The sequence below is a fragment of the Populus euphratica genome, unplaced genomic scaffold (genome assembly GCF_000495115.2).
Source record: "Populus euphratica unplaced genomic scaffold, PopEup_1.0 scaffold46.1, whole genome shotgun sequence".
In the NCBI taxonomy this organism is placed as follows: Eukaryota; Viridiplantae; Streptophyta; class Magnoliopsida; order Malpighiales; family Salicaceae; genus Populus; species Populus euphratica.
The window spans coordinates 2496807-2515893 of NW_011499852.1; the positions used below are offsets into that span (position 1 = coordinate 2496807).

The window sequence follows — 19087 nt, forward strand, 5'->3', positions numbered from 1 at the left end:
GGGGGTTGACAAAAGCAAAGTTAAGATTTTGAGTGGACAGGAAAGGGTAGCTGCCAGCAGAGGTTATTTCAGTGGAACAAGTAAGAATCATAATAACAAGTATGGGGCTTTCTATCTATCTATCTACCTACCTACCCTCAAACGTGCTTTTGCTGCTTCTTCTTGTCTTCTTTCCCTATCACCATCTCTTTGGATTAGCTAATTTTCAGCTTTTTTTGCCCTTTCCATGGAATTTCATTAGGACAGTTCAGTTTCATCTTTGTAACAAACTGAACTATGTGTCGAGTAAAAAGGGTCTCTGTGGTTCTCTCCTTGTTTGCCAGCAAAATAGGTCACCCAGATTGCTCCTTCATTAAATTTCAGCTTATAATCTGTACTTAACCATCACAGGGGAGACTAGCTAGCTTCACTCTAGAAAATGGATTGTGAAGATGCATGGAAAAAATAAATAGATATTTTATATAATATACAATTCTTTGTAAATTTTTTTTATAAATATTCTAGATATTTATATTAAATATTAAATATTTTAGATATTTTTTAAAATATTTATATATAAAAAATATGTATAAACAAAGTTTCATCTACCTAAATAAAATCTCTATCTGATCTCATTTCTCTGGACTATATCTCTCATAACATATATTTAAAAAAATCCAAGTCTAATATAAGATTTAAACAAGACTAAAAAACATTTAAGCCTACAAAATATTTGTTATTCTCGTTACTTTAACAAAGATCGTATTGGTTTAAGTTTCATAGTGTTTTTCTAAAAGATATCGTTGAACTCACCAAGTCCTCTTAATTTAGTATTATCGACCCATAAAACATGCCTTCAATCTTTCTATTGAGGATTTTTTTGAGACTATTTTTCCGACCAACAATTTAATTATTTCAACCAATAAGCTATATTTTTTATATATATATAATCAAAATTTTGTGTTCACTTACATAGTGTAGAAATTTTAGAGAAATTGGAAAATTAGTACAAAAAATTAAAATAAATAGAGAAATGATATAAAAACAAAAAATTTTGATGAAATCATAATTTTGAAACCCGACCTGACAGGTCGACCAGGGACCTGGCTGACTCGGGTTGAAAAAAAAATAAGAGGAGGAAAAACTCGATGTGATTCTGTTGATCTGGTAAGACCCGGTTAAAAATTCGGTTGCAATCTATTAATTTTTTTTACTGAAATAATATTATTTTGATTTAAAAATAAAAAAAAATAATTAATCCTAGCAACTTAATGACCCAATTAAAATTTAAAATCCGAATCCATAGATTAGACTGAGTATGAAAACTATAGATGAAATAGTATATTTTTAAATATTATTGCTTGAAAACTATAATATTTAATTAGTATGGTGGTTAGCAACTACCATATAATTTTAATTGATATTGCGCCTTGAAACATGGTAATTATTAATTTTTCATGAAAGATTTTATTTTTTTATATGGTATTTTTTAAATAATTAAAGAGAGGCAGAAATAATTGACTTTGTACAAAGAATATTATTTTCTCAATAATTAAAGAGGAGTTGAAATAATTGACTTTGCACAATATATGTTTACATGTAAGATGATATGCTTCTTTTTCTACACTGATAGCACGCAGACTAAAAGAAAAGCTTTTCGCTGCAAAACTAGAATCAAGGAATCAGTGGGGGCTAGAAATTGAGTAATTATTTGTCAGCTCATGATACAATTCTATGTATTTCATGGAAAATTAATTGATGTCGCGGTTTAGAATGGCAACATCTAAAATTTTATTTTTTTGTTAAGATTTTTTTTAATATTGTTTTGCCATTTATTTTAATTTTGTGTGCTAATTTCGTGTTTTATCCATAAATTTTAACATTATCATGTAGAAAGCATACAAAATGGTGTCGTCAAGAAATTTTTTGAGACAGGTTATAAGTGATAACTTTTTTGGAGGATTAAATTAATTATTGTTAATAAATCAAATTTAAATCCAAAAGGATTTTTTTTGAAAAATTGTTGAGCATGATTATAACATTTGTTTATTAGAAAATGAATTGTATAATGGGTTTGGTTTTCTTAATAAGATTTTCCATAAATTAATTGATATAAAATCACAATTCACTTCGTAAATAACTTGAATGCTAAATCAATAGCAACAATAAAATAGTTACTTGTTATATAAAGAAAGTAACAATGAAAACTTGTATAATTATAACTTAAACATGACATTAAAAAACAATCAATAAGAATTCTTTATATATATATATAGAGTAATTGAAACCAAATTTAAAAAAAAACTAAAAAAGATAATGAATTTATTGTTCACCTAAATACAATTTACCATGGATGATAATTGCAAATTTACTGCTTTACCCTTAAAAAAAACCTTTTAGCTAGAGGTTGAGGGCATGGATGTCTTTTCAATGGGGATATTTTGGCATTTTTAAACTGCCCACGAGCAAGATGGATATTTACTTTAAAATTACACAGTAAATTATTATAAATACCTTTAAGATTAAGGCATGGTTTGGTTACATTGAGAGGTAGATTTGTATTTTTACTCATAAAGTACATAATAAAATAACTAATTTAACTTTATATACAAAAATAGTTTGGTTGGCTAGGAGGGGTGTTTTCGTCTTATCTTTCTTCATTTTCACTATAAAAATACTTTTTTGCCCTTCGGTTTTAATTTTGTTGTGCATATGATATAAGGGTATTTTGGTTATTGTACTATTAGTTTTTTATTGTTATTGGATAAAGTGAAGGTTAGTTTTGTCTTTTAATAAATTAAAGGAATTTAAAAAAAACATTGGCTTGTGTTAGGCAACCATCAATTGTTTATGGATAACGTGTATGGTTGATTTTGACAATAAAAAATGCCATTTCTTGGTATCATTAAATTCATCTTGGTGTCTCCTCCATGTAAAAGTAATGTGTATAAAAAATAGAGTTTTGGTTTGACTTTGACGATCATTTTATTATTTTTCTTTTTTGTCCTTCTCTTTCTGTTTTGTTCTTTATTAGATATATTTTCTCAAAATATATTTTTATTTAATTAAATAGAATATATTGATCGAATATAGATAGATATATACCCACTTCACTGTATTTTGTTCACTTTGCTTTTATAGGGCATTCCTCTTGCAAACCATACAGTTTTTTTTAATATCTTCATGCATCCTTTTGCAATAAAATTTGAACCAACTTAGTAAGTTTTTTTGGTCGTGGGCGATGTCCACGATCGAGTAATGGTAGACCTCTAGTGTTTTTTTCTTTGTTTTCTTTATAGATATGACATTGATGACTTATTTTGTTGTTTAACATTGTAATATGTTTTTTTTACTGCATATTTTTTATTGTTATTTTTAATTTAAATCAAATTATTAAATTAACCATTCTTATTGCGTATTGTTAAGTTAATAAACCGAGTATTGAGTTCTCCTTACGTTTTTCAAAACACTGTCAGCCCACAACATAGCGCAGATGCATTTCCAATCTAGTGGGATCTACATCTGTGTTTGTTCTACTGGACTACTCACTATTTTCCTTGTTTTCGCTCTAATTGATAGAAAAAGAAGTGATAGCTAGCATTTATATACAAGAATCAGATACACGCACAGTTTATCAACATTTTGTTGGTGGGCTGCCTGCCAATAGCGCACCCCCTCTACAAATTGAACCTTTTCCTTTTCTATTAGACTTCCTATTCCCAGAAGGTGGGATCTCAACGATGCTTTTAAGATGGATCTACTTGAATCTTAGTACCCGTTTGAAACAACTTTGTTCCAAAATTCTCTAGAAAAGAAGAGCCCAAGCTGATCTTTTATTTTCTTATAAAAAAGTACCGATTCAAGAGAGCATGGAGAGTTGTTCTCTTTGAATGAACAGTTCGTAACCTTAGGAAAAAATGGCATCGTTCGTACATTATTAAGACCCACCATGCTCCCATGATACGTCCACTTCGATTTCAGATGCAGGACCCCCACCTCCTTCCTTTCGTTTAGCCCCTCTCTTCACACCTGACCCAGTCCCATAGACAATTCTCCCTCTTTCTCTCTCGGTTGCCCACTCAATTTGTAATTGTCTTATGGGGGGTCCCTGGGCCACAGATCTCGTAGAGAAGAAACTCGTACTGATGATCATGCATTTTCTATATAAATCTCTTAAAAAATATATAGTTTCTGTCCATAGATACTTGAAATGCAATACGTTATAAGACATACACGATACGGATAAAATACAATACGTTATACAATACTTTTCCAGTCGCTTAGCCAGTGAACAAGAGCATCTAACGAAAGCAATTTCAGATCATCAATGGGTTTTACGAGTAACCAGTGAAACTATAAGTAGATCTGATTATACACCGATTAAAATGTAAATATGCAAATACAAAGGTACCATAGCTTAAGCAGACAAGGTACTAAGAAAAAGGTGAAGCAAATATTACCTTTTGCGTGGACTATGGTCCTGGTTGCAGTGTGGACACCCGTATCCTGCGCCAAAGATTAGCTGATTCACATGACGACACCTTCTTTATTTTAATTATTTGAAATGGTACGGACCACATGCTGCTCCCTCTATAAATATGTTCCATGTTCAAAGCCTCCCTTCCATGTCCAAAACAAGACTTCATTGCTACCATATGTAATAAGTTAGATCTAGCTAGCTCTACTATGGACTACCATTCCACTACAAACCCTAGGTCATCTGTGTCATCTTCTGCACCCAAGAATGGAAAAGAGAAAAGGACGGGTGGCAAGAAAAGCAATGGTGGGGTGAAGTTATCAACTGACCCTCAAAGTGTGGCTGCGAGGGAAAGGAGGCATCGTATTAGTGACAGGTTCAAGATTTTGCAAAGCTTGGTTCCTGGTGGGACAAAGATGGACACGGTTTCCATGTTAGAGGAGGCCATTACTTATGTTAAGTTCTTAAAGAATCAAATATTGCTTCACCAAACTATAATGAACTCTGTGGATGATGAACGATCTCTTGATTATCATCTTCCTGCTGGTTCTGTTTCTCTTCCTACTGAGCAACCTTCATACCTGGACAGCAACCTCGCATCCGTAGTGCATCCTTCGTCTTCACTACCATGCCCAGATTCGTACTTCCAAGCTGAAGAAAATTACACGCAGTTTGACGCATTTGATAGTAAGAATTATTACTTTTAGTGCTTCTCTGTGTCTATACTCTATATGGTTAAGAGCACGCTTGAGTTGTGGCGTAGATGGGCTGGCGTGCTGGTGGTATCATGGAACTTCAAGTATTGGTGGGCAGTAATTAGTCCAGGGTTGCTCGCTGTACTGTTCTTCGTTAATTTAATTTATGTGTAGTTTCGATTTTATCTAAAATCTTCTATTCGTTTCAATTGGATCCCCTAACTTCAATACTTGTTCGACTTTTCATTTCCGTACGTTTTTATTAGAGTAGAAAAGAAAAATGTGTGTAAATACAATTTAATCCCTAACATTAATGAAATATATCAATATAATCTAAAAAGTAAAAATGAATAAATTGAAATTAAAGATGATAGGATTAGGATGTTTCTTGAGGAACCAATCTTCTCAAGTTTCACAGTATTTATTTTACTAAAAAAAGGCTTTTCCAATTAATTTCTGTTTTTATTTTTGTCAATCTGAGCTCACTCTTCTTTTCTTTACTTTTTAGCTGATATTGAGATATTTCATAAACTTCAGGGATGGAATTGAAACTTGAACATGTTTTCTGTTGCTATTGGAAATGGATGGAGAGAAAAAACTGGAGTAAAAATAAAATATGTAATATCTGATTGAAATAAAAAAATGAGGGCTGGTTGAGAAAAATCAAAAGTTTTAGATAAAATTGAGAAAACATGTAAACTTGAAACTTGAGAGAGACAGATTTAAAATTTACCCATTAATTAATAACTAAATAAGTTTTGTGATGCCCACTTTAATTAGCTGATCAAAGAAGATAAATTAGTCCTAGTATTTACAAGTAACTTTTTATACAATATTGATTAGCACCAACAAACAATATAAAATAATATTCTACTAACTTCAATAAGTTAACCTGATAGCTTAGAATATTTTTCTTGGCTCAGAATAATTTATTAAATACATAGTTTAAATTTTAGGGTTAGCAAATAGAAAAATATTTAAATTTCTTGGAGTTTATATTTAAGATTGTCCGGAGAGATATTTAATATTAGTTGACATGCAAGCTAATTAAAAAGAAATACCTTTATTGTCGAACCTAATTAATAAATAAATATAATTACCTTGTCTTGACAATTTATATGGTATTAGCATATTAATCCATATTCTGTAAGTCAATAATAATTTTTTTTAATATAAAAAGTATATGAAAAGTGTATTATGTAACAGGTTAATAATAATTTTTTTAATATAAAAAGTATATGAAAAGTATAGATAATATATTAAATATATTGAATTTAAATACAATGTTAAACTCAATGTTAAACTCAATAGTATTGGATTAATAACAATGTTAAACTCAATAGTATTGGATTAATAGTATTGGATTTAGTGATTAAGTTAGACCAAAAAATAGTTTTGAATTTAATTGCAAAGACGAACCCAATAGTATTTGGCCTGACAACCAAGCCAAATTCATTAGCATTGCCTCTGGCCAAAAAACCAAACTTATTAGCATTAGGTTTAGCAATTAAAAAGTTCAAAAGTTGTTGGGTTTGGCTAGGCAACCAAACCTAACACTAGTAGATTTTGCTAGAAACAGGACCTAATGCTATTGGCTCATGTTGGGCAGCAAGACCTAACTCTATAATGTCTTACTTAGTGAAAGAGTATAACACTATTATGTCATTAGAGTTTAACATTTGCTAACTCTATAATGTCTTACTTAGTGAAAGAGTATAACACTATTATGTCATTAGAGTTCAACATTATTGGATCTTGCTAGCATGGAGGCCCAACCAATATTATTGGGTCCTACTAACAGGAGGACCCAACATTATTCAACACAACTCAACTTTAAATGAAAAAGTATTATCATTATTTAATTTTTGTATAATATAAAAAAAGTCTCATCAATTTTTTTTTCTTTATCATATAAAAAATATTACATAAGAGAAAAGAAAAAAATCTAAAAAAACTAAAAAATAAAATTAAAAATCTTTGGGTTTTGCTGAAAGCTGGACCCAATAACCTTAGATTTACCTGTCATGCTAGACTCAATACTAATTAGAAGTGATGTGTATCTAATTACTAAGTTAGACTTAGTACTTTTGGCAAAAAAAATAAAAAAAAAATACCATTTCCTAGCAAAATTTTTTTATAGAAAACAATAAAAACAATATACAAAAAAAAACACCATTACCTCGCAAATTTTTTTTATAGAAAACAATAAAAACAATATTTTTATTGTATTACAATATTATCTATAATATAAGCACTCTATATTTATATTGGGGTCATAATGTAATAAATTTATGTCTATAATAAATGCATAGTATTTTTTTTATGTATTTTTAAATATAGTAAAGTATAATATAATATATTTGATTAATTTGGTTAGAGATTTGGAACCAAGAGGAGACTTTCATTCCATGCTATGTGTAGTTGTGTATCCATATTATGTGTAGTTGAGTACGTAATGCCATTCGATTTCTCATTAAATATAATTTCAGAAAAAAATAAATTGAATTGTTGTATTTTAAACAGAATAAATCACGTCATGTTTGAGATATATAATGTAAGGACTTTATTGCAAAAAACAATATTAAGAATAATCTAATTAAAACAAATATTTGAATTCCTTATGTTTTCACAATGAAAAAACATATCACGTAACAGCATAATCTAAAAGGTGGGTTATAAATAAAAATTAAAAAATATATATCTTCAGATCATATAAAATCAAAGAATAATTAATTTATAAAAAAATACTTTATTTGTATTGAAAATTCATGTATAATTCATTTATTTTACATTTTATCGCATATTAAGCATACCTATGATTGTTAAAAAACAATTTAAAAAATAAGCATAGAAGCTCTATTTTTTTAATATATATATATATATAATTAAATAATTTTTGAAATAGAATTGCAATTATTAATTTAAATATAAATTTATTTTAAATTCTAAAAATAAAGTTTTTTATGTCTAGAAGGTGAAGCTAGCTCATCAGGTATTTTTATTTTTGTTATATTGGTTATTCACTCAATATTTAAAAGATTAAGACATATATTATCAGCCACAATAATTTTTTAATTAAAGCTGAAATTTTTTTATTTATTTTGTTAAAAAAACACTTTTAAAATATATAAAAACCTAAATTACTCCATTTTTAACCCTAAAAGTACTCTAAAATCATCCTAAAAACTAGAAATCATATCAAATTTTAAAAAGCTTTATGAGTGTGGTTCTTTTTTTTGACATGATTAGTGGGAAAAATTACTATCATTAAATCCTCTGCTCTGAATTGAATTCATTAATATCAAGTTTAAATTTTTTTGATAACTTAATAAATTTTTTTTTTCTTACTGTTTTCAAGCGTCTTCCTCTCTTATCTTTGATAACTAAAATATTGAAATATGATGAAAATGATATTTGTAGATTGAAAAGTAAAAGTGTAAAACTTCAGAAACCAAAGTGATTTTTTAAGTTATATTTATGATCCAAAGAAAAATTTAGATTAGTTCATGGTAACCTAACTTAAAATTTAACCAATAATATCCACGGAGCGTCCCGGAATTAGGTTTTACTGATGTCACTTTCTTCGGCCCACTAACGTGGATCAGATATTCATCCTGAGAGCCCTAATTGTTGGGGGAAAAAATTGCATTCCTCGGACGGGAGACACTGCTCGCCTCAGAATTGGGTGTTTGGATTTTAGTATTTTAGCAAAAATGTTGATTTTATCACAACATAGTGTTGGTCCAGTGATAAAATCACTCGTTCACTTCGTCAAAGAATTTCGAGGGAATTTAAGATGTTCTGAAGCAACATACTCATTATTATGATATTGCTAATGAACATGGATGATTAGCGGAATGGGGGCATATGTTGCCTGATCGGGAAACCATTTCACTTGTAAAAATGATACAACTTTGACCAAGATTACTAACAAAATAGCAAAAGAACTTGTCATCTCCGACTTCAATTTTGACAGGCCAAGTTCTGTCTAGGATACGTTGCATATCACGATGCTTTCACAAGTCCCCTTCAACCCAGGCCAGGAAAAAGAATATCCCTTCTGAGTTACTCCATCTCTGCTGCAGTGAGACCAACAACTGGTAAAAATGAAGGGTTGTAAATATGATCCATTCAAGTTCTAAGTGCCATCATCACCTGCATTTTAGAGGGTGTTCACATCAGCAGCGAGCAAGGTATATATAGTCCACGATCCACAATCTACAGTTTCTGAAAGGTGTAGGGCATGTTCATTTATGTTTATTTCATGCCTGTTGCTTTCTCTCCCTCTCTCTCTCTAACTTGTCAAGGCAATCACATAGAGACAAGAAAGATGAAAAGGAGAGAACTTGTCAAAAGGAAAACATTAAATAGAAATGAGGCTTTAGATTCTGTAATAGACAGTCAAATTGAAAGAGAATAAAAACCGAAATCAACAGAGTAGATAAAGATCACAAACTCTTGTACTCAAGGAAACAATAAACAACATGCCATAGCATCACATTTTTGCCAACGCAGCTGAAGGCTTCGTTTGGGAATTGGTTGATTCCCAAACAGGTTCAAAGTCTACTGAGGGTTTGGTTGACGGCTATTGGCAGCAGAGACCCTAGAGCCCCATTCCAACAGTTCTTTACTGGTATCATCTTTGTGAACAATAACCTCAATGAAGCACAAGCTATCCTTCTCCGGTCCTGTTGCTGTCTCAATCGCTTCAACCAGCTCTTCCTCACAGAATACCTGAAATGTCAAGTTCAGAAAATGATGTCAGATACTTGATTTTACTACATTGATATTCATGCGTTGAAGCAAATGAACTACTTAGTCACAAGCTCACCTTGGCTGTCCAGCACTTGCCTTCACCATTGTGGATGGCATCAACCAAGCTAGTGTAGTTCCAGTTCTTAATCACATTATAAGGACCGTCGTGGATCTCGACTTCAATTGTGTATCCACCATTGTTGATGAGGAAGATGATGGTCTTCTGTCTACATCGTAGCATCGTAGAGACATCTTGAGCAGTTACCTGTAAGAAATTCAAAGAGCATAAGTAATGGATTAAATATCAAATTTCAGAAGAAAAAAAGCGTATGTAATTCATAACCAAATTTTTTTTTTCACAAACTACAAATAATGATTTCATGGATAGATAAGGACTTCAATATGTCAAAATCTGAATGTTAGCCATGGAGGAGAACACAAAGTTCAGTGTAGTGTAACTGGTTGTCTACCTGAAAGCTACCATCACCTATGCAAGCAATCACCCGCTTCTCTGGCACAGCCTGAGCATACCCAAGAGTAGCACCAACTGACCAACCAATAGATCCATACTGCATTTGGAACTCATACCTACAAATCCAATTTCACATACACTATTATATCTTTCAACTCAAATTAAACAGTCATGACATCGTATATCAAACTCTCAATTGCTTACCCGCATCCCCTTGGCAATTTCAGCTTCTGGCAGTTAAACCACGAGTCTCCAGTCTCAGCAATCACAGCAGTTTCACTAGACAGCATCTTCTGTATATGTTGGAACAGAACATTAACCCTCAAAGGTTCTTCGGGTGCATTTCTCAATGGTTCCCCCTCAGGAACAAATATTCTTCGGTAATTATCATAAGCAGTAGTGTTGGGCTTGATCTTCTTCGCAAGAGCCACGAAGAAATCTTTCATCAGAACACAGCCAAATGCAGGTCCATTTGCAATCACCACACGATCAGGCTGCACGATAATCGCCTTCTCCTTCTTGAGAAGAAGAGAATACCCGACGGAGCTATAATCATTGAAAATAGGTCCAGCAAACAAGTAAGCATCCGCGGACTCCACAATCTCAGCACAGAATGCAGAGCTCACTGCACCCCAATAAGTCCCAACGAAATGTGGATGATGCTCTGGCACAAGTCCCTTAGCCGATGGCATAATAGCGAGCGCATAACCACATGCATCAGCTAACTCCACAAATGCCTCACTTGCATGTGCAGGTCTTAGTTTAGGGCCACCCACCAAAACAGGTTTCACTGCCTTGTTCAAGAACTCGGCAGCCGCTTCCACTGCAGCCTCTAAGCCCAATTCATTACTCATTCTGTACAAGAAAAATTAATAGAACAAGTATCTAATCACCATGATTTTGGCTAATGACCAAAGAAATTTAAAAGCAAGGATCAATCAAGAATCCAAAAAAAGAAGAAGAAGAAAAGTACTTGGGGGAGAGCGAAAATGGAACTGGCTCGCGACTAAAACCAGGATGAGGGATTGCTGACAAATTACAGCTAACACTGATGTAAACAGGCTTGTTTTCTTTCAAAGCAGTTGAAATAGCAGTATCTATCTGCTCATGTGCGTCCTCCAAGTTATTCACCACAGCCTATCAACAAACCCCCACATACCATTAACCGATATAATTAACTTGTTAATAAAAAAAACCTATAGCAATTTCCAATCACCTGATAGCAAGTAACGGTCTTGAAACATCTTAGTTCCTGGCTAAAATCAGGCAAGCCAATGGTATGGTGTAAAATCCTGTTAGTCCCATAATCATTCGAGTTGGGCCCACCAACAATGCATATGACAGGCAAATTCTCACTATTAGCACCAGCAATAGCATTGAGCACACTGAGTCCACCAACAGTGAACGTGACAACACACGCGCCAACACCACGCGACCGTGCGTATCCATCAGCAGCATAGCCCGCGTTGAGCTCGTTACAGCAACCGATAAGGTTGAGCCCAGGCTCGGCGATCAAGTGATCAAGGAGGGTGAGATTGAAGTCACCAGGGACAGAGAAAACGTCAGTGACACCGATTTGGACGAGTCGGCGAGCGAGGTGGCGACCCAATGTTGACTGGGATGGGTTGATAATGGTGGATGAGAGTGAGTTTTGGATGGTTGATACGGTGGCGTTAGTTGGGTTGATCATGTCGTCGCTTGTTGGTTTGCAAGTGTCAAGAGATCCTATCTTGGTGTCCATTAGTTTCTGTTTTCGTATGATTTACAATAGAATAGTGGGAGAGAAATAAATAGACAAGTGTCTGGAGGAAGAAGACACAAAATTAAGTGTTTTTTTTTTTTTTTTTGTGTGTGAAGAATTTAAAGTCAAAATTTGGTTTGAATGAAGTTCGGTGATTCAGTTGAAAGAATGGGTCCTGGGCTTTTTTCTATTGAGGCCTAAATGTTGGGTCTTCGCTGGGAGGCCCAAGCACCTTCCCTTCTCGTCTTTCTGGTTTTCAATGAATTTTCCCCCTGGACTTCAAAAAGAAATTCTCCTTTATTTTTTTTATTTAACTGACAACAAATTGAACCATGCTTTTATTATTTCAGTCCCATATACCTCACTTGTTTTTTTATGCATTTTTAATCCTTTAAACTTAAATAATAATAATAATAATAATTCATCATTTGTTATTTAAATGACTCTTTTTGTTATTCAGTTTAAAAAATTAAGCTTGCTTCTTTTATTTTAGTCTTTTTAATACAAAATAATAATAATAATAACCACGCGGGCACACATAATTATCATAAAATATAATCACATTGATACGAATTTATTAAATTCATCCTACAATTCATTACTTGGTAAGCTTTTTATAAGTTAACCTAAGTTGTTTTAAAATTTTATCTGGTATAATTAAAAATATAATTTTAATTTATTTTTTATAAAATTGTTATAATTTTATTACTTAAATCACGAATTCAATCAATTAACAAAAAAAATTAATTCAAGTCAATCTATTATATTATCATTTTAATATTTCAAAAAAACATTCATCCAATATTTCAAAATAAAAATCCATCCAGATTATTATCATTGTTTTAATATTTCAAAAAACCAGCATCCAATACTAGTCAAGTTAGCAATACCTTTATATTCCTTTGCATTAAGAAAAATAATCTGAGCCGCAAAATAGCAAGGTAAAATACAAGCATCACTTTATACAGGTAGGAGCTCTAAATTTAAACATCAGAAAGCATAGATGAAAACTCAATTTAGAGAAGTGAAACAAGAAGGGCCAAAGATGAAGCACGCACTCAGTCTTTCAGACGATGTGCCAGGGTTTTTTTCCAAGAAAAAGGGTCCTAAGACTATAAATCTATTAATTATGACCCCTAATTGAACAACAGGCAAACCAATGTCATCCACAGGTTCCAACACAGCCAATGAACTGTTACGTAAACCAACAATCGTCTAACCTGTGGGCAAAAACTTCGACCACTAACTTGACCCAAGTGCTTGTAAACTTTATCGGGACAGACCAAACAACTGAGCTCAGCGCTATGTAGATGAAGCAGGCTCGTCCTCCTTTTCTCCATCTTCCTTTGCTTTATCAGCTACAGTTTGGCTAACCTCTTTGGCTTGCTTTTCTTTTTCTTCGGTCTTACCATCCCCAACACTCAACTTCTCAAGGAGTCCTGCTGCATCTGCAGCATCTTTACTCTCTTCTTTCTTTCCCTGACTTTCAGCCACCTCTTCAACAGTCTCCTTGAAAGTTTTGCAATCTAATAAAAATCAAAGCATCACGCCAGATATTACAAACCCACACTCAAGAATTCACTTGCTTCATGCATGGCAGATCACGAGAGAACATGTGACAATTGCATAATTAATCATGTTTCATATGCAACATAAACAGAGAACAGCTTCTCCACATTTGACTAGTATATATAGACACAAAAATGGAAGTCAGACCAAAGATAACAACGATCAGACTTCTAGCATTTCTCATGTAGGATTTGAAAACCCAGCATCACATTTTCTTACTACAAGTTAGCAAGAACTTAAAAGATACAATATTACTGCTGATATCAGCCTATTTTAGATGACCAATTTTACCGCGTTTCCATGATTTTACTTTTAACAAGATAAACTAGCCTACTTATTACCATATCAAAGTCACAAACATAGGGAGTACACAATTTATTTTTACATACTCGATCTAAGAAGAAAACATATCTTCAAGCTGAAAAAAAATATGGAATACAATGCAGTTTCAAAAGTTAAGGAAAAAAAAAATTAAGCATTTTTGCAAGAAATTGTGCAATATCAAGGTTAAACTTATATAATTTATGCACATCAAACATCTTATACATTCTACGACGAAATGAGTTCAATCACTATTTTATTACAAGGTTAATTGCTCACAGTGCATTTTGAGTGATATTTAATTGAATTACGCTTTTTAAGATATCCGTTTTGTGCTTAAAATCCAAAAGGGGCAAATCCATGAGCCATACTAGGTCCGCTAGGTGGGCACTGGGCGAACTTGCTAATCAACCACCAATAGCTGTGTCCATGTCTCACCTAAAATGCTCAACCACTGAAGTGAATTCACACGTGCAAATCAGCAAATGCATCATCATGCAAAAAAAATCAACATAGAATTCTGTGCAGCCAGCCCGAAAGGCAAAATACACATCCAAAATAATATCTGGTCCGCTCATCGTTCCAGTTACACCATGATACGTGGCTGTTAGGCAACTCCAATGATACTTCCATTCAAATTTTGAAAGGAAGGTAACCGAAGAAATTACAGCAAAGCATGAAAGAAGACAATCTCAATCAAAAAACACCAGAAGATCATGGAAATAATAACAGATCAAGGAGAACAATGAATACTTTCAACCGAAGGAAATCTGATACAGAAAAGCTCATCCTTCAATTCCCCATCAGCAGAATCAGCAGCATGCCACAGACATGATTTATCATTTCCATGATGCTCTTGCACATTAATTGTAGGCAGAACTGATACACATCATACAACACAACAAGACAATTATTTGCCAGAAATAAGTTCAAATTACAAAAGAGGGGGAAAAAAAGACAATCCATGTCCCGTCTCTACTACGAATTCAAATCACAAGCATTGCTTTATCCCAGGATTATATATTCATGGTAAAATTAACAGACAAAATAAGAGAAGCCCATCAAGAAATTGAGGAGAAGAGTATATTAGAGTCCCTTCGACAAAATAATAGAGTCATAAAGACATGCAGACCTAGATGGTTAGCGCAGATCTTGAGAGTCTTAGATTGGCGAAAAACAAGACGAACTTTGCCAGATTCTTTATGTTTTAAAAGCTTCACAGTTCCAACTCCTCTCTCTTTCCACTGATTCCCTTCTTTATCAAATCTATACAACTTGGCCTTCCTGAAAAAACACTAACAATCATTCACATTTTTTTCAAAAATAAATAAAGAAAGAAAAACCATTTTTTGTAAAAAAATAAGTACAGATCAAGGATGGCATCTTCATCTTCCTCGCCGGTAGTGACAGGGACTTCTTCCAGCTTAACGATTGGTGCAACCTGAGCTCCGGTATCCTCATCGTCGGCAGCTCCTGTTTTAGTAGCGTTCTCTTCTTCTAATTCTCTTGATTTGGTGTTGTGCTCTGGCTCGCTTGCAACTGAGGAACTACTAGTAGTTGCCAGTTTTATTTTATTTTATTTTTTGTCGATTAAAGAGTAGAACAAAAGAGCTGATCATTATATATTTTAGGGCTTTGGGTTTAAGGGGGCTGGAAGCAGATGGGTTGGTGTGTGTCTCTGTCCGTACATTTTTTTAGATTGCACTATAAAGGTCGGCTTCATTTCGCTATGGGTCGAGCCGAATTTTTTGTAATGTAAAAAGATGATGCTTAAGTGAAGCTAATGTATTTAAAAAAAATATATAGATTTGATATTATAAAAAATTAAAAAACATTGTGATCATCAATTTTTAAAATCCAAATATATATATAGATAAAATTGAAAAAATAAAAAACTAACAAATCAAAATAAAGTTGTCAAAACTAATCAGCATAATTATATGAATGAGATAATCTATTAAAAGAAAAAATAATGGGTTTGGTTTCAAAAGAAATCTATGGAGACTTGATTTGATGTAAAATGATCAAAAACTTTGATTAACCCGTGACCTAGTTAACCCATATAAAAACCTAGTCAAAACCGAGTTGAATCTCGTTAGCTATTTTCATTTAATTTTTAAAATTATTTAATTTTTTATTTTTTATAAAATAAAATAAAAAATTTAACTTGGGTTAACTCAGGTCAACTCACATAACATGTGACTCTGTACTTGCCAATGATTGACTACCTAAAATTTTAAATTAAATGAAAAAATTAAAATTAACAAAAAAAATAAAAATCAAGAGAATGTTGATCGGATTTGAAAAAATAAAAAATTATTATTATGGATTTAATGATGAAATTAAAAACAAATTAAAATTTGATAAAAGGGTTAAGAATTAAAATTTATAAACAAAATTTTGAGAACTTTCTCTTAAATATCATCAAACTTAAAATTAAAAAGTAAAATAAAAAAAGAACTGTCAAATTAACAAACAATCCTAAACAAAAAATAAAAAAAATGAGGATCAAATTTAAAAAAAAATAAAAAATCCAAATTATGAATCCAAAGATGAAATAGAAAAAAAATAAAATTAAATAAAAGGGCTAAGAATTAAAACTTGAATTCAAAACATTGAGGGTTTAATTTTAAATATCATCAAACTTTGAATTGAAGGGTAAAATTGATAAAAAAAAAAAACACCAAATTAACAATAAAATCAAAAACAAAAAAAAAATCAAGAAAATGAAGACCAAATTTGAAATAAATAAAAAGACTATGGATTCAAGAATGAAATTCAAAAAAAAATTAAAAATTGATAAAAGGGATACGAATTAAAATCTAAAAAAAAAAAAACTAAGAGTCTAATCTTAAATATAATCGAACTTTGAATTGAAATGTGAGATTAAAAAGAAAAATTAAATTTGCAAAAGAATCCAAATCAAAAATAAAAATCAAGAAAACGAGAATCAAGCTTGAAGAAATTAAAAATTAAAATTATATGTCCAATGATGATATTGAAAACAAATTAAAATTTTATAAAAGGACAAAGAATCAAACTTAAAAATCAAAACGTTTAAAGCCAAATATGAAATGTCATAAAATAAAAGGATACAATTCTAATGGCCATCATGAAATTCAATTGGAAAGAAGAGTGAGAAGGGGAAAAGAAAAGGAAATGGTGGTCGGTGGCAAACCATCATTGCAAACACAACATGCATCACCCGACATGGAAATGGGCGTTGTGGAGCTTCAAATGCCGTAGCAAAAGCTAGTGTTCTTCCATCAAATGGTGGCTCATGCGCTTCTCAAATAGCACAGAACCACCTTACACGCTGACATATACGCCTACCACTTTTGTTTCAAATTGTTTTTAAAAATTAAAACAGATTGAATAACCCCTAACTCAACTTAATAATAACAGAAAATCTATAGGAAATGACAAAAAAACACCTCTAGATGCAAATCTTAGAAAATTTCATTTTAGGGGCAATTTAGTCATTCTGATTTAAAAAACATAAAAAAACCAAAAATCCTTGTTAAAGTAATTAAATGGAAATAACTCTTAGGGGAATTCTGGTTGTTTTATTATACTATAAAAATATGAGATGATTATAATGAACCTTCTGAATTTAGCAACGACATTTAAATTCTTTTGAAAAGATTATATTATCCTCCTAGCACGGCATGTTGTTTTTGTAGGGCAAGGGTAAAAATGATAAATTTATTTTGCAAAGCAAAAAAAAAAGTATATATATAGTGAAAGATTGAGCTCTTTTAGCTTTTGATATAATGAGACGCGGGTCCAATGTAATTACTTTTTTTTTCTTTGCGCATGACAATTGAAAAGATTATTTTGGTGAAGGTGATATCTTATTGGAAGATTTTTCTTACAAAAAGAAGAAAAAGATGTTTCACGTGTTACTTTCTTCAAGGTTGCATACTGTCTCAAACCATTGTTATTAAACAAAAAGGATGTTTTTATCATTTAGATAAGTTTATTTTCATGTATTAGGATATAAAGTTATTTTTCTATATATAAAACAACATAGCTATTAAAATTATTAACAAAAGAGCACAATTTTATACTTATTATGGTTCCCAAATATGATATATAACGAAGTCCTAATTGATAGATATAATATTTGGAAAATGTCGTATTTAGAAAAAACAACATATATCAAACATCAAATAGAAAAATAAACCCTAAATTAAAACCTTAAACAATACTAGAAATATTGGTCAAATCCTATCTAATCACTAGCTCCAACTAAGGCATAAACATTACTAACCATTAATCATAAATGTTAAATGATAAAAAATTAACTAAACCCTGATCCAAACCATAAACATTAATTTTAATTCAAACCTCAAACTCCAAACTTTAACCCTAATCCTTGAACCATAAAAACTAACATTAATCCAAACCCCATATAATCCCTAACCCCAGCATTTAATCATAAAAACTAATTAAGATAAAAATTCATAACCCGTTAACCAAAAATATTAACCCTTACTGTAATCCAAACACCAAATATTAAACCTTAAACTTTAAATACATACTCCAAACTCTAACCCTTAAAAATAAATCAGTCATAAATTCAATCTCTAAACTTGTAACTCTAAAATACAGACTTCAAACCCCTAACCCCATTTTGAAAGGAAATTCAATCACCCTATAATAAAAAATTCTTTTGGATTTATTTTATGTAATATATATATTTAGAGTGAATTGCATAAAAACCATATTTTATGCAATATATATATATATATATGGTTTTCAAGAAATTTATAATTAAAATTCCTTTTTGATTTTTAGTGAATTTCATAATAAGTACAATTTTTGTCCTATTTTCATGTTTTGTAATTAAACTTTTATGAAGCATATTGTAATTAAAATCTCTTTTGGATTTAGGATTAATTGTATAAAAAAATATTAATCAAGAAAATTTCTTTTATATGTTGTAATAAAAAAAAATCAAATATACAAAAACACATGTAAATAAATTGCAAACTTATAATTAACAAAATAACATAATATAATTGTTAATAGCATATAAAAAAGTCTATATATGTCTATGTCGTCTATTACTGATG

The 19087-nt window shown here is 31.3% G+C and overlaps 3 protein-coding genes across 3 annotated transcripts; 1 reads left to right on the plus strand and 2 right to left on the minus strand.

Moving 5' to 3' along the window:
- Nucleotides 1-4665: 4665 nt before the first annotated feature.
- On the plus strand, nt 4666-5163 carry LOC105122030 (transcription factor bHLH140-like protein). The gene has a single exon (XM_011020933.1). It carries the CDS (start codon nt 4666-4668, stop codon nt 5161-5163), a length of 498 nt encoding a protein of 165 aa, XP_011019235.1.
- A 4334-nt stretch (nt 5164-9497) lies between these two features.
- LOC105121918 (pyruvate decarboxylase 2-like) lies at nt 9498-12217 on the minus strand. The gene is made up of 6 exons (XM_011020779.1): nt 11595-12217; nt 11352-11515; nt 10583-11233; nt 10377-10494; nt 9983-10171; nt 9498-9885 (listed from the first exon to the last, which is right to left on the minus strand). The coding sequence occupies exons 1-6, from the start codon at nt 12117-12119 to the stop codon at nt 9715-9717; spliced, it is 1818 nt and encodes a 605-aa protein (XP_011019081.1). The 5' UTR covers nt 12120-12217; the 3' UTR covers nt 9498-9714.
- An 884-nt stretch (nt 12218-13101) lies between these two features.
- Nucleotides 13102-15582, minus strand: LOC105122031 (ran-binding protein 1 homolog b-like; the record flags this gene model as incomplete). The annotated part of the gene is made up of 4 exons (XM_011020934.1): nt 13102-13645; nt 14763-14888; nt 15142-15293; nt 15377-15582. Coding segments are annotated over 4 exons (708 nt in total), but the record flags the coding sequence as incomplete, so codon positions are not given.
- Nucleotides 15583-19087: the final 3505 nt, after the last annotated feature.

Bases quoted from the DNA above. Each gene is read 5' to 3' on its own strand.
- LOC105122030 (XM_011020933.1), top strand. From the start codon at position 4,666: ATGGACTACCATTCCACTACAAACCCTAGGTCATCTGTGTCATCTTCT.
- LOC105121918 (XM_011020779.1), bottom strand. From the start codon at position 12,119: ATGGACACCAAGATAGGATCTCTTGACACTTGCAAACCAACAAGCGAC. The intron at 11,234-11,351 runs GTACTTTTCTTC...TTTCTTGTACAG, and splicing joins CCATTTTCGCTCTCCCCCAA to AATGAGTAATGAATTGGGCT. The intron at 10,495-10,582 runs GTAAGCAATTGA...TTGGATTTGTAG, and splicing joins AAATTGCCAAGGGGATGCGG to GTATGAGTTCCAAATGCAGT.